The 14,719-nt window shown below is 66.4% G+C and overlaps 3 protein-coding genes across 3 annotated transcripts; 2 read left to right on the forward strand and 1 right to left on the reverse strand.

Moving 5' to 3' along the window:
• Positions 1–141: 141 nt before the first annotated feature.
• LOC117887105 (myosin-14-like) lies at positions 142–3,425 on the forward strand (the record flags this gene model as incomplete). Its single annotated transcript, XM_034789346.1, has 4 exons — positions 142–356; positions 676–784; positions 1,189–1,361; positions 3,036–3,425. Coding segments are annotated over 4 exons (849 nt in total), but the record flags the coding sequence as incomplete, so codon positions are not given.
• A 3,196-nt stretch (positions 3,426–6,621) lies between these two features.
• LOC117887106 (urotensin-2 receptor-like) lies at positions 6,622–8,101 on the reverse strand (the record flags this gene model as incomplete). Its single annotated transcript, XM_034789348.1, has 2 exons — positions 7,187–8,101; positions 6,622–6,630 (listed from the first exon to the last, which is right to left on the reverse strand). Coding segments are annotated over exons 1-2 (924 nt in total), but the record flags the coding sequence as incomplete, so codon positions are not given.
• Positions 8,102–12,493: 4,392 nt separating this feature from the next.
• Positions 12,494–14,021, forward strand: LOC117887066 (uncharacterized protein C19orf85-like). Its single transcript, XM_034789306.1, has 3 exons — positions 12,494–12,573; positions 12,911–13,176; positions 13,577–14,021. Exons 2-3 carry the CDS (start codon positions 12,980–12,982, stop codon positions 14,019–14,021), a joined length of 642 nt encoding a protein of 213 aa, XP_034645197.1. The 5' UTR covers positions 12,494–12,573; positions 12,911–12,979.
• Positions 14,022–14,719: the final 698 nt, after the last annotated feature.

Below are 14,719 nucleotides of genomic sequence, written 5' to 3' on the forward strand. Positions count from 1 at the left end.
AAAAACCAGGCTGGGGGGGGGTGCCCCCCCCCCCGGCCCGGCCACCGGGGGGGGGGGGCGGCAAAGCCAAAAACACCGCAGGGGGGGGGAAACAAAGGGAAGGAAAGAGCTCCCCCCCCCCCCCCCCCCCCCCCCCCCCCCCCGCAGGTGGAGACGCTGACGACGGAGCTGGGGGCCGAGCGCAGCTTCTCGCAGAAGGCGGAGAACGCCCGGCAGCAGATGGAGCGGCAGAACAAGGAGCTGCGGGCCAAGCTGGGCGAGCTGGATTCTTCCGTCAAGGCCAAGTACAAGCTGACCATCGCCACCCTGGAGGCCAAGGTGGCCCAGCTGGAGGAGCAGTTGGAGCAGGAGTCCAGGTGACCCTGGGGCCAGGCCGCTGGGGAGTGGGGCTACCCAGCATGCCGTGGGGCTGGACAGCAGGGTAGGGGTAGGGGGGCAGAGTTGGGAACCAGGTACCCAGCATGCTCTGGGGCTGTATCCCCTGTGGTATAACCCACTGCTGTGGGACCAGGAGGCCTGACTACCCAGAATGCTCCCGGGGCGGGGGGCTTGGCCTTTGTCTACCCAGAACCCTCTGGGGGTCACAGAAGGGATGTGGCTGCCCTGGGGGATTCTGGGTACGGTGCACCCCCCCTTGAGCCTGGTGCTGACCCTCCCGTGTCCCTCCCGGCTCAGGGAGCGGATCCTGTCAGGGAAGCTGGTGCGTCGGGCGGAGAAGCGGCTGAAGGAGGTGGTGCTACAGGTGGAGGAGGAGCGTCGGAGCGCCGACCAGTTCAAGGACCAGGTATGTGCCCGCCCCATGGCGTCTCCCCCCGACCCCCTGCCCTGCCCCATGGCGCCCTCTACCAGCCCCATGCCCTGCCCCACGGTGCCCCCTGCCCTGCCCCATGGCACCCCCTGCCAGCCCATGGCCTGCTCGGCCCCTCGTGGCACAGCCCCCCCCCTCCGCCGACACCAATACCTCGCAGCACGGCACCCCCCACTGACCCACTACCCTGCCCAGCCCCATGGTGCCTCCTGCCAGCCCCCTGCCCTGCCCTGCTTGGCCCCTCGCGGCACAACGCAACCCCCGCTAGCCCCCTGCCAAACCTCCCCGCGCCGGCCCGTGTGGCCCAGCGCCCCGCACTCCCTGTGGCACGGAGCCCCCTAGTGCCGCCCCCGCCGAGCCGCCCGCTCCGTGCCCGGCAGGTGGAGAAGGGCCACATCCGGCTGAAGCAGCTGAAGCGGCAGCTGGAGGAGGCGGAGGAGGAGGTGTCGCGGGCGAACTCCAGCCGGCGCCGCATGCAGCGGGAGCTGGACGACGTCACTGAGTCGGCCGAGTCCATGAACCGCGAGGTCACCACGCTGCGCAACCGGCTCAGGTGACCGGGGGGGCGCTGGGCGCTGGGGGGCGGCAGGGGCACCAGGCGGTGGCTGGGGGCACCGGGGGGTTGCTGTGAACTGGAGGACGAGCCCTCGAGGGGCCAGGGGGTGGGAATTTGAACCCGACTGCTCTAGGGGGCCTGGGTCCTACAGAGGGGGTCAGAACCAGGCTCTCCCCACAGGGCTGGAGGGGGGTGGAACCCAGCTCTCCCCAAGGGGCTGGGCGGGTGAGGGGCCGGGTTTTTTTTCCGAACCCGGCTCTCCCTGCAGGGCTGGGGGGGTGCTGGGGGCGGGACCCGGCTCTCCCCACCTGGCCGCCGGGCACCCATCTAATTCCTACCATACTGATGAGTCCTGACCCCAGAGCTCTTTCCGCCGTGCCCCAGACAGCCCCCCCCAGGGATGGGGGTCAGTCTGGCTCTCGGGGGCAGGGTGGGGGCCGTGTGCTGCTTGGGGCCAGCTGGTGCTGGAGAAGGGTGTCAGCCGGGCAGCGCCACCAGGGCTCAGGTGAAAGGAATCTATGCGCAGCACAATAGGTCAGCACAGGAGGGGAAACTGAGGCACGGGGACGGGGGTGGGACCCGCAGAAGAGCCACGAAGAGAACCCAGGCGTCCGGGCTCCCAGCCCTTCCCCCCCCCACCCGCCTGCTGTGTCCACTAGTTCCCATCTCTCCGTGGCTGGGGCGGTCTCTGTCTCTCTCTCTCTCTCTCACTTTCTCCGTCTCTCCTGTTTCCTTCTCTCTCTTCCGACCCCCCAGCAAGTTGGAGCGTCTCCAGCGCAAGTATGCCCCCCCCCCCCGGCTCCTGCTGCCCCCCGACATGCCAGTGCTGTGTGGCAGTGCCTGCTCCCAGCGCCCCGTGGGGGAGGGGGGCTGCTTGTGTGTGTGTGTGTAGGGGGGGAGGGGCTGAGCCATCGACTGGGACAGGGATCCCCCCCCTGAGTTCCCTCTGCCCCCTCCCAGGGTCCCCCAATCCAAACTCCCCTCCCCCCCACCAACGGTCCCCCTGATCCGAGCTCCACCTATGCCCACCCCTCTGAGCTCCCCTCCCCCCCGCACTGTGGGATCCCTCTCCCGACCCATTCCCTTCCCCTCCCCCGCCACCCCCCCACAGTACAGTCCCAGGCACCAGCTGGTGGGGGGCAGTTACCGGCGTCGGGGGTCCCTCGGATCCCCAGGCTCTGCTGTGTGACGCTGCTGCTGTGCTCAGCTTGCGGGAGGGTTGGGGGGATTGCCGGGGGGGGCGTGTGGGGCCAAGTGTGTCATTTCTAGCCTCTTCCGGCAAGGGGTGCCAGGCAGGGTGGGGCGGGGGTGCTGTGGGGGGTGTGGGCGTGGGGGGTGTGGGCATGGGGTGTGGGGCCTCCAAGGAGGACGCTGCTGGTGGTGGGGGGTACTGGGGGCACCGTGGGGAGCAAGGTGGGGTGCTGGCTGTGGTGGGGGCCCAGGGGGTGGGAGCAGGGGAGCCGGTGGGGGGGGAAGGGGGCAACAGTGCTAGCTGGGGGGGACCCTGTGGGACCAGGGGGGCACTGTTGAACCTGGGGTGCTGGCTGTGGGGGGCCCTAGGGAGATGAACTAGGGGCCACGGTGGGGGCGCTGACTTGGGGCCTGCCGTGGGAGCAGGCGGGGGTGCTGTGGGGGGCCCATGGCCCGGACTGACCCCTCTTTCCCCCCCAGGCGCGCCCCCCTGACATTCACCACCCGCACGGTGCGTCAGGTCTTCCGGCTGGAGGGCGTCTCAGACGATGAGGCCGACGGGCCCGACGCGGAGACCCCGGCCCCCGACCACCAGCCGCAGCCCCCCCCCGGCCGAGCCCCCCGCCCCGTGAGGAGCCCTGGGACCGGGCCCCCCGGCGCAGCGACGAAGCCAGGCTCAGCACTGGGTCTTGGGCCCCATCCCGGCCCCACGCTGGGGGCTGGTCGCGTATCAGACAGCACTTTAGAATGGGGGGCCCTGGGGAGGGGGGGGTGGCTGCATCCTAACTGGCTCCCCTATGAAATAACCCCCCTGTCCCCCACCAGGATCTGACCGCTGGGGGACACAGCATCAGCACCCCCCCCCGGGATCCCCCCAACCCAGCCCCCCCCAGCCTGGGATCCCCCCCCCCCCACCCCCCCCCCCCCCGCCTGTTCAGCCCCAGGACTAGAGGGGCCGCCTGAGCACATTTCCCCCCCTTCCCCGCGTCGTGCTCCCTTGTGGGGCGGGGCTGGCCGGGGGCGCCCCCCACCCTACACTCTGGAAGAAGCAGGCACTGAAGGGTTAACTGGCTCCCTGGGGCCGAACCCCCCCCCCCCCTCGGGACTCTGAGTTTTCCCACATCTCAGCAGCTCCGTGTAAACCCTAGTGGGTCCCTGTGGGGTTACGGCCAACACATGGGGACCCCTCCCCCGCCCCCAGTGGCCACAGGAGAGATGGAAACTCTTTGCTAAGCCCTCTCCCTCCCCCCGCCCCGCTTCAGCAAACGCTGGGTCGCCAAACACCCCCCCCCCTCCGGGCCCCTTTTCCTAGCATCTCTTGGTCTTTGGCTGTGGGGGTCACCCCCTCTCCTGGGTTGGATCCTGCCCCCCCCCATTATTCTCTCTGCACAGTGATTTGCGGGGGGGGGGGGACTCTTAAGGTGGCTGGGTCTGGAGCCGTTGGCTTGTGGGCTACGTGGGGCTGTTGTGGGGTATTTTGGCCCCCGGGGCGGGCGCTGGCTGGGTGAGGACGCGGGGGGTTCGGCGGGTTCTGTTTGCTTTTCGTTTTACCCCCCGGTTTGTGTCTTCTATTAAAGTTCATCTCGGATTTCCCGCGCGTGGCTGCCTGGTGGGGCCGGACGGGCGGGTGAGACGCACACAGGAGATGCGGAGAGACGGGGGTGGTTTATTGACACCCCCAGCTTGGAGCGTGGGGGGGGGGGATTAAAAGCTGGGGCCTGCCCCTCACGGCGTTTCCAGGGGAGCTGAGTTTGGCCGGGACCCTGGCACCCGGCCTGGGCCCCCTCACAGCCGCCGGAGGCAGAGACCAAAGCTACAATCTTAGCAAAGGGGAGGAGCCGGGGAGAGAACCCAGGAGTCCTGGCTCCTGGTCCTCCCTGCTCTAACCCCTAGACCCCACTCCCCTCCCAGGGCCAGGGAGAAAACCCAGGAGTCCTGGCTCCCAGCCCCTGCTGCTCTAATCATTAGAAACAACTCCCCCGGAGAAAACCCAGGAGTCCTGGCTCCCAGCCCCCCACCCCACCCTGCTGGCCCCTGTCACTGTAGCCCCGCCCCCCTGCCAACCCTTGCTCCGGTGCCTGGCTTTTGCTCGCCAGCCATTGCCCGTTGCCCGGCAGAGCAGACGCTTTCTTCCCTGGGGATTAGCCTGGCAAGGCCGAGGGAGAAGCTGCTGGAGCCCCTCGTGCCCAGGGCGGGGCCGGCACAGCTGGGGGAGGGACCTGGGGGGGCTCTCTCTTTGCTGACCCCAAGGGCAGACACAGTGCTGGCTTGTGCCACCTCTCTCGCGGGCAGCGTGTCACGAGCTGGGCACAGGGGGCATGGCCCCCCCCCGCTGTGGTAGTGCCTGGGGGGCTCTGGTTACCTCCCCCCGGCGTAGAAACCAGCCCCCCCCACATGTCCACTTCATATAGGGGTCCCCAAAGGTACCGCAGGAGGTACAACACCTCCCAGAGCCAGGGAGAGAACCCAGGAGTCCTGCCCCCCACCTTCCCTCCCAGCGCAGTCGGCTGTGGAGAACCCAGGAGTCCTGGCGCCTTGTTTCTCGCTGGGGCTGTTCCTTTTGCATCTGGTCCCGGCTGCGTGGGGTTGAGGGGTCGCTGGGGGCTGATGCATCGTCCTCATGGGGGGCTGGCGAGGGGGGGCCATGTCCAGGGCCCGGCTGCAGGGGGCGCCGCTCCTAGGGGTGCAGAGAGAAGGGGGCTCAGGGCCAGCCACATGTGTGAGGGTACTGGGGTGTCCCCCCCCATGCTGGCGGCTGCCCCCCGCCCCGAGAGCCAGGGTCCAGCTCCAACAGTGCGGGGGAGACATATGGCTGCTAAGGGGGGCTAGTGCCCCCTAGAGGGGAAACCCCAGTACCCTGTTCCCTGCCACCTGGACCAGCCCCTCCCCCCGGGTCAGGGCTGGACAAGAGCTGGGGATTCCACAGCTGCGAGCTTCCCCCAGCAGTGCCCTGTGGCACCTCCCAGAAACGCTGTGATCTTCCCCCAGCAGGGCCCCATGGCACCTCTCCCCAGTGCTGCGATCTTCCCCCCAGCAGTTCCCCACGGCACCTCTCCAGCGCTGCGAGCTTCCCCCAGCTGTGCCCTGTGGCACCTCACAGAAACACTGTGATCTTCCCCCAGCAGGGCCNTGCCCTGCGGCACCTCCCAGAAACGTTGCAATCTTCCCCCAGCAGTGGCCTGCAGCACCTTCCAGAAATGCTGCGATCTTCCCCCAGCAGTGCCCCACGGCACCTCACCCCAGCGCTGCGATCTTCCCCCAGCAGTGCCACGTGGCACCTCTCCCCAATAAACATAAGAATGGCCAGACTGGGTCAGACCAAAGGTCCATCCAGCCCAGTATCCTGTCTCCCGACAGTGGCCAATGCCAAGGCCCCAGGGGAAGTGAACCTAACAGGTAATGATCTCTCTCCTGCCGTCCATCTCCACCCTTTGGCAAACAGAGGCTAGGGACACCATGCCTTACCCATCCTGGCTAGTAGCCATTAATGGACTTAACCGCCATGAATTTATCCAGTTCTCTTTTAAACCCTGTTATAGTCCTAGCCTTCACAACCTCCTCAGGCAAGGAGTTCCACAGGTTGACTGCGCGTTGTGTGAAGAACTTCCTTTTATTTGTTTTAAACCTGATGCCTATTAATTTCATTTGATGGCCTCTAGTTCTTGTATTATGGGAACAAGTAAATAACTTTTCCTTATTCACTTTCTCCACATCACTCATGATTTTATATACCTCTAGCATATCCCCCCTTAGTCTCCTCTTTTCCAAGCTGAAAAGTCCTAGCCTCTTTAATCTCTCCTCATATGGGACCTGTTTCAAACCCCTAATCATTTTAGTTGTCCTTTTCTGAACCTTTTCCAGTGCCAGTATATCTTTTTTGAGATGAGGAGACCACATCTGTACGCAGGATTCAAGATGTGGGCATACTATGGATTTATATAAGGGCAATAAGATATTCTCTGTCCTTTTCTCTATCGCTTTTTGAATGATTCCTAACATCCTGTTTGCTTTTTTGACTGCCGCTGCACACTGCGTGGACGTCTTCAGAGAACTATCCACGATGACTCCAAGATCTCTTTCCTGATTAGTTGTAGCTAAATTGGCCCCTATCATCTTCCCCCAGCAGTGCCCCACGGCACCTCTCCTGAATGCTGCGAACTTCTCCCAGCAGTGCCCTGCAGCACCTCTCCCCAGCACTGCTATCTTCCCCCAGCAGTGCCCCGCGGCACCTCTCTCCAGCGCTGCGATCTTCCCCCAGCAGTGCCCCACGGCACCTCTCCCCAGCGCTGTGATATTCCCCCAGCAGTGCCCTGCAGCACCTCTCCCCAGTGCTGCGATCTTCCCCCAGCAGTGCCCCACGGCACCTCTCCCGAATGCTGCGAACTTCTCCCAGGAGTGCCCTGCAGCACCTCACCTCAGCACTGCGATCTTCCCCCAGCAGTGCCCCGCGGCACCTCTCCCCAGCGCTGTGATCTTCCCTCAGTAGTACCCTGCGGCTCCTCTTCCCAGTGCTGCGATATTCCCCCAGCAGTGCCCCTGTCCCACACTGCCCCACTCCCCCCTACCTGTGGAGGTCTGTTGGCTGCTCAGCGCCCCGCATCCTGTGCCCGCGGCACCGCCCTGCGCCCGGCCCGTCGCGCCCGTCGGTAGTTGCGGTAGCTGCGGGTCAGCAGCGTGTAGAGGAAGGGGTTGATGCAGCTGTTGCTGTAGGTCAGGCAGGTGACCAGGTGGTTGATGTAGATCTCGGTGGCCACGGGCAGGCGGGCGGCCGTGCCCGGGCTGTAGAGAGGCACCAGCTGCCAGAGCCAGAAGGGCAGGAAGCAGACCCAAAAGGCCACAACGATGAGGAAAATGAGGAGGAAGACCCGCTGCTTCGGCCCCCGCTGGGGGCCCAGCACCCCCCGGGTCTGCGAGAGCCAGTAGGCCCGGGCCAGCCGCCCGTAGAGGTACCCGAGCGCCAGCCCGGGCCCCACCATGCTGGTGCCGAAGAGCACGGTCAGGTAGGTTTTGTACTGGGCTTCGTGCCAGGTGGGCACACAGAGCCGCCGCACCCGGCCGTCGCCCGCCGCCCGCTCCTCTTGTCGCACCATCAGCATCATGGGCAGCGCCAGGACGAAGGCGGCGGCCCAGGCGGCCCCGGCCAGGGCCCGGCGGCGGGCGGGGGAGCGGCGGGCGGCCCGGAAGGGGCGCCGCACGGCCCGGCACCGCTCGGTGCTCAGCAGGGTCAGCAGGAAGATACTGGCGTGCATAGTGAGCAGGTCCAGGCTGAGCAGGGCCCGGCAGCCGGCCTCGCCGAAGTGCCAGTCCCGCGCCAGCCCGTTGTGCACGACGAAGGGCACCCCGGCCAGGTACAGCAGGTCGGCCAGCGCCAGGTGGACGATGTGGACGTGGAGCGGGGAGGGGACGGCCCCGGCCCGTGCCACCGCCAGCGTGTACAGGTTCCCTGCCGCCCCGGCTGCCCCCAGCAGGCTTAGCCCCACCGCCTCCGGCAGCCCACCCACCAGCGAGCCGTTGGAGGGGGACGACAGGTTGGAGGGGGGGTCCATGGCTGGGGGGCTGGATCCAGGGGCTTCCACCGATGGCAGGAGTGGAGATGTCACTCGGCCGGCAGAGTCTGTCTGGCTAACCGTCCGTTCCCCAGAGCCCCCTGTCTGTCTGTCTGTCTGTCCCCAGAGCTCCCTGTTTGTCTATCTATCCCCATCCACCACATCTATCTATCTATCTATCTATCTATCTATCCCGTCTCTCTCTCAGTCCATGGCTTTGTCCGGTGCTCTCTCGTCCGACACTCCAAGTCCCAAGCCTTGCCGGAAGGGCCAGGGGGGTCTGATCGCCCCGTCGCTGGCCTTGTGCCCCCTGCTGCCCGGGGTCTGGTGGGGTCGGCGTCTGGCGGCGCCCTGGCTGGCGCGGGTGCGTGCGCGGCTGGCGGGCTGGTGTGTGTGTGTCTGGCCTGCGCCGTCTGCTCTGTCCGCATTCCACGCACCCTGCTAGGTCGGTATGTGGGGCTGAGCCGGGCTGGCCCCTGGCGGGGGGGCGCATGCTCCTGGCTTCTGTCTGAGCTGCAGAGAGCAACCTGGTTCTTCCAGCCACGGGGCGGGCGGGACGGGCGGCTTGACAGAGGGGCTGGGAAAGGAAGAAAGAAAGAAAGGGGGCTGCCCTGAAACATGAGAGAGGGAGGAAGAAGGAATGAATGAACTAGGAAAAAAGACCCCAAGAAGAAAGGCAAGAAAGAAAGGCAGTGTAGGGCGGCCCTGCTGGGGCGGGCGTACCCCTGATGGGTTCAGCGGGCCCATCGCCAGCCACGGGCGCGAGAAATAAACAGTGCCAGAGACGCAGACGAAGGAAGGAAAACGAGGGACCAGCTGAAAAATGGCCATTGCTGGGCCAGGGAAAATGTCTCTTTGCACCCAGGGAACGTTGGCACCAGGAAATCTCCGCTTGGCTTGGAAAATTGCCACCATGGGGCATTGGGGTTGGCACTGACTGCTGGGGGAGCGCGCCCCCTACTGGGCCCCCCCCTGCAGCACAGCGGCCCCATTGGACTCCTGCTCCGCTCCTTGTAGCACAGCGCCCCCTGCTGAGACCCCAGCCCCGCTCTCTGCAGCATGGTACCCCTTAGTGCCGCCCTGGGGCAGCCGTCTGGGCGCGGGGACTTGGCCAGGCCGGATCCAGGGCGTTTGCCTTGGAAAAACTTCCTGCCGAAATGTCCGTGACTCGCCCGCAGAGACAAACCAAACCACAGGGAGAGGAACAAGCCAGAGCCCCCCTCCCGCCCTCACCCGGTCTGGTCTTAGGGAAAATGCCCCTGGCCCTGCTGCCCCTCCCCCGGGCCCATCGCCCCTCCCCACAGTGCTTCATTTGTGTTGGGGCTCACGCTGGGCGAGCAGCGGCTGCTGGCTGGTCGCCCAGCTCCGAGGGCCGCCTGTGGGTATGTGAGTAAATCCCTCCCTTCAGCAAACACGATGGGCTTTTCCCAGGAATCCGCCCCCCAGCATAAAGCAACTGTTCCGGTTTAACGGCGCGTTTACACTGCAAAATGAAGTGGAGCCCGCTCACAGCGGCGTGCGGCGGAGCCGGCTGTGCACGTCAGGAGTGGTGGCCGGGCGCTAAAAGTGGGGGGGCCCCTGCGCCCTGCCGTCCCCCCGAGACTCCCTCCACTCACTCCTCTCCGCCCCCTCCCCCCGTCGCTTGCCCTTGTGGCAGGTAAAAAGTGGGGGGCCATGGCCCCCTGTTCCGATGCCCCCGGTGCGCGCCCACACTGCCCTCCCCGTGGGGAGTGACCCGGCTGGGTGAGTCGTCACTGGTGGGTGCAGGACATTTTGGGAAGCGCTCGTGGTGCTCCGGGCGAGGAGGGGAGACAGGGACTCTCGCAGGGGGTAAGGCACAAACGTCCCCTGAGGCGGTTTGCCCCATGCTGTAATTTTGGCTTTAGCATGCAGCAGGGACCCCCCCTCCCCATGGCAAACAGGCCTGTTCCTCCTGGGTTCGTCTAGCCCTTGACCTGCCCCCTGCCCCCAGCAGGTAGATTTAAAGCAAGGTGTGGGGGGGCGGGAAATGCAGCAATAGACAGGAGGGGAGGAGAATGAACAACAGAAATATCAGCCTAACCCGGACTCCTGGGTTCTCTCCCCAGCTCTGGGCGGGGAGGGGGTCTAGTGGTTAGAGCGGGGTGGGGAGCTGGGAGTCAGGACTCCTGGGTTCTCTCCCCAGCTCTGGGCGGGGAGGGGGTCTAGTGGTTAGAGTGGGGGGGGGGGCTGGGAGTCAGGACTCCTGGGTTCTCTCCCCAGCTCTGGGCGGGGAGTGGGGTTCTGTGGGTGGAGTCGATTGGCTCGGAGACCCTGGCATGGCTCAGGCAGCAGGTTCTGAGCCTGGCTGGGGAAGCTGCCTCCGGCTCCTCCCGACCATGGGGCTGGCTGGGCCTCACCTGGGCACAGAGTCGCCTGCTCCAGCCAGCTGCCTGCCCTGCCCCACGGCACCCCCCCCTTCCTCTCCCCCCCCCTTTCTCTGGGTCTCTCTTGACTTCAGCCGCCCATCGCTCGGCTGTTCCGGTCGCCCCCCCGGTTCATTCCCCCCACCCACCCTTAGGGCTGCGGCTCCCTCCCCTTCTCTTCCCCCCCTCGCCCGCCCTGCCAGCCCTGGCGCGCCGTTTGCCCTGCTGCCGAGGCGTGACGGCCACGGGCCGCGCAATTCCTGGGCACAGCTCATGTCCGCCTTGGCTGTGGTCTGGGCCAGGGGGACAGCGGGGTTCCCTCCCGGTGCCAGCCCCAGCCCCAGCGCTCCCCCCGTCAGCGGCGGCTTGGCTCCGGCCTGGTGGAAAAATAAACCACCAAAGACCAGCGAGGGGCCAGACAGACAGAGACACCCTGCTCCTCCTCGCAGCTCCCCCCCCCCGCTCTAACCACTAGATCCCACTCCCCTCCCAGGGCCAAGAGAGAACCCAGACGTCCTGGTTCCCAGCCCCCCTGCTCTAACCACTAGCCCCCACTCCCCTCCCCAAGCCAGGAGAGAACCCAGGCGTCCTGGCCTCCTCGCTCAGAGGATTTTTGCTGGGCCCTGGTCGCTGCCCCCCTGACCTCCCTCCCGTGCACACACCCCGCAAGGCCCTGCTAACATGAGAGGCGACATTGTTCCCAGCCTGAGTTTATTTTGCTGCCTGCTTGCGAAGGGCAGGGGAGCCAGGGAGGGGGGCGGGTGAGCTTTGATCTCCCCCAGCCAGGAAGGGGGGGCAGTGTTTGCCAAGGTGTGTGGGGGGGTTGGCTTAGCCAACTGCGGGGAAGCAGATGTGTGTCTGTGTCTGTGTGTGGGGGGGAGGGTGTCTGCCACCCTCTGCTGGAGGCAAGAGGGGCCTACGGGTCTGATCACTGGGGTAGATGGGCCGGGGGTCCGATCCGGGGGGCAGGGAAGGGGCTGGATGCCGGGATAGATGGGCTATGGGTCTGATCTGGGGGGGCAGGGAAGGGGCTGGGCCCAGGAGCTGATGTGGGGGCAGGGAAGGGGCTGGACCCCAGAGTAGATGGGCCCGTGGGTCTGATCTGGGGGGGGCAGTGAAGGGGCTGGGCCCAGGCGCTGATGGGGGGGCAGGGAAGGGGCTGGGCCCAGGCGTTGATGTGGGGGGCAGGACGCCGGGGTAGATGGGCCCAGACGCTGATGCGGGCAGGGGTGCGGGGGGGTTGGACACACTTTGACCTCGCACTTAAGTCTCCAATTCCCAGCAATTGCTCTAACCGCTCCGCGTGGCCGGGCGCAGGCTGCAGGGGGGAAGCTGGGGGGGCCCCTTTGTGCAGCCGGATTCCTGCCCCCGCGAGCCCCATTGAGCCCGTCTCCACGGAGCTGTCGGCACGTGGCTCCCCCGGCCCCCGGACGCCCCTAATTGCTGCTAAGTGCCAGGGCCGCATCCCAGGGGAAAGAATGTCCTAATTGGTCAGCTGGCACGGGGGGCGGGGGGGACGACGGGGGGGGGCCGAAGGGGAGGCGGGGAGGGTTCGGGGGGTCGATGGGGGTCCAGGGAGGGAAAGAGATGGATAAGGGGAGGGGCCCCATCAAGCCCCCCCTGTTATTAGAGTCAAAGGGGGGCCCCCTCAGCCCCCCAACTATCACAGCGAGGGATTTTGGCTGGAGGGGGAAGGCCCCGTGACATAGTCCGCCCCCAAGCCAGCTGCCCCCCGGCCCTGGGGCAGCTCGCAGACAGTGCCCCCTGGGGGCTAAGGCCCCATGCCCCATTCCCGCAGGAGTTGGAGGGCAGAGGGGGGGTGAGCAGGAGGGAGGGGCTCAGAGGGTTGGGGGAATCGGGGTGGGGCTCAGCCAGTGACTCTCTGAGCATCTTCTTGCTTCTCTCAGTGGCGCTCGGCCCCACCAGAGACCGGAGCCGGTGCCGGGGCTGGCTGGGAGGGTCGGGGCTGGGGGGGCAGAAGGCGAGAAGGGGGCAGCCCCCAGGGAGAACCGAACGGCCCCCTCCGCCCCTGCAGCACTGGGGGGTGCGACTGCGGCCGATTCTTCACACACCTGGACCTCGAACCAAGTAAGTGTCCTGGGGGGCCCAGCCGGAGACGCTGTCCCCTCACGGCCAGGGCTGACCCCTATTCAGAGACAGAGACCCCCCCAGCCCAACCCTGGGTCCCCCCACAGCTCTGTCAGTGCCCCTCACTCCTGATCCGCAGCCCCCAGCTAGCCCAGCCCTCCCCCCCCTCCCCGGCCTGCCGGTGCCCCTCACTCCCGACCCCCAGCCCCCTGCTAGCCCGTCCCTGGGCTCCCCCCACCCCTGCCAGTGCCCCTCACTCCCGACCCACAGCCCGTCCCTTCGGGGGTCTGTGTGGTCTCAGGCTTGCTGGGCTGAGAACTGTCATTTATTCCTGCAGGGCTCTGTTGGGGGCCGGCCTCGCCCAGCCTGGGGGCTCTGCCTGGCAGCTCCACCCCCAGGAGCTGGGATGCCACGGGGCGGGCGCCTGTCCCTGAGCTTCCTGCCCCCCCAGCAGGTGGCGCTCTCCGGGCGTGGCCGGGATCTCTTCACCTTCGTCACCATGGCCTCGTCCCACATGATGCGGACGCTGCAGAGACCCCGCAAAAGCCGCCCTGGCAAGCGGCGGGTGAACCACCGCCGGTTCCTGCACAACCAGATCAGCAGGTGGGAGCCCTCCGGAGCTTGCGGCCCCTTGGGCACTGCTGGGGGAAAGCTCACAGCCCCTTGGGCACTGCTGGGGAGAAGCTCGCACCCCCTCAGGGCACTGCTGGGGGGGAGCTCACAGCCCCTTGGGCACGGCTGGGGGAAGCTCACAGCCCCTAAGGGCACTTCTGAGGGAAGCTCAGAGCATCTCAGGGCATTGCTAGGGGGAAGCTTGCAGCCCCTCAAGTCACTGCTGGGGGGAGCTCACAGCCCTTTGGGGTACTGCTACAGGGAAGCTCGCAGCCCCTTGGGGCACTGCTACAGGGAAGCTCGCAGCCCCTTGGGGTACTGCTGTGGGGAAGCTCGCAGCCCCTCAGGGCCCTGCTGGGGGAAGCTCACAGCCCTTCTCTTCTCTCCCCAGGCAATTTGCTGACATCGAAGCCGCCACGCACCGCCTGGCCTCCTCCATCCTGGCCCAGGAGTCCCCAAAGGACCCTGCGCCCCCCGCAGAACCCCGGCGTCCTGGCCCAGAGCCTCCCACCCCAGCTGCCAGCTCCTTCCTGGGCGTGGCCGAGGCCTTCGTGGCCCCAGAACCGGGGCCTGGCTGGGGCCTGAGCGTGGCCTCCCTGACCCCTGACCCCGGCGACCTCTTTGACCCCATCACCGGCGAGGAAGATCCAGGGCTGCCCCCCAGCTGGGCCCCAATTACCCACAACCCCCTGGAGCCTAGCCAGTGTCCCCTCTCCTGGGACCCGCTGCCCACCCTGGGCACGGACGGTGCCCCCCTCTGGGCCCCAGATCCCCTGGGCTACCTGCCCCCCATCTCCCCGGGGTATCCTGTTGGAGTCGCGCCAGGGGGGTGGTAACCATGGCAACCCTGTTCCTCCAGCTGCAAGCTCCTCCCTCATCCCCACCCCTCCCCCTCTGCGGGAAGTGGGGGACCCCACCTGGTGGGCACCCCACAAGTGGATGCAGTGAGGAACCCCGGCCGGGCGCTGAGCTGACAGAGGGTGGGGGGCATTTGGAGACTGCCAGGATACCCTGATCTTGGGAGGTCCCCTTGAATTCAGGGGTACACCTAAAATTCAGGGGTGCCACATTGATCTGGGGGAAATCCTCTTGAATGTCAGTGTGTTGCCTTAAATTTGGGGGTGTCACCCTGATCTGGGGGTATCCCCTTGGATTTTGGGGGTGTCTCCTGACATGTTGGGGTGTCTCCCGGATTTGGGATTCCCACCATGCACTTGGGGGCAGGGGGGGCCTTCTGAGGTGGGCACATCTCGGGGTGCAGTCTGGTTTTGGGGTGTCCTGCCCTGTGGGGGGGCATTGTAGAGCTCTGCAGCTTTTGGGGGATCTCTGACGTGGCAGAGTGGAGCGGGGCCCCCTTGTCACCCTAATAGTTGCAAGGTGAGGGAGGGGGCCCCTCTTTTGACCCGCCCCCACCCCCGCGAAGCTGAGCCCGCCTGGTTAGCATCAGGCAGGAGGGGGAGCCCCCCAATAGCCCCCCCAGTCCTGTCTGTATCTAATAAACACAAGGCTGATCCCTGCCAATCGGGGCTTGTTG

The sequence above is a fragment of the Trachemys scripta genome, chromosome 14, assembly GCF_013100865.1.
Source record: "Trachemys scripta elegans isolate TJP31775 chromosome 14, CAS_Tse_1.0, whole genome shotgun sequence".
NCBI classification, from domain to species: Eukaryota; Metazoa; Chordata; order Testudines; family Emydidae; genus Trachemys; species Trachemys scripta.

Bases quoted from the DNA above. Each gene is read 5' to 3' on its own strand.
- LOC117887066 (XM_034789306.1), top strand. From the start codon at position 12,980: ATGCCACGGGGCGGGCGCCTGTCCCTGAGCTTCCTGCCCCCCCAGCAG. The intron at 13,177-13,576 runs GTGGGAGCCCTC...TTCTCTCCCCAG, and splicing joins CTGCACAACCAGATCAGCAG to GCAATTTGCTGACATCGAAG.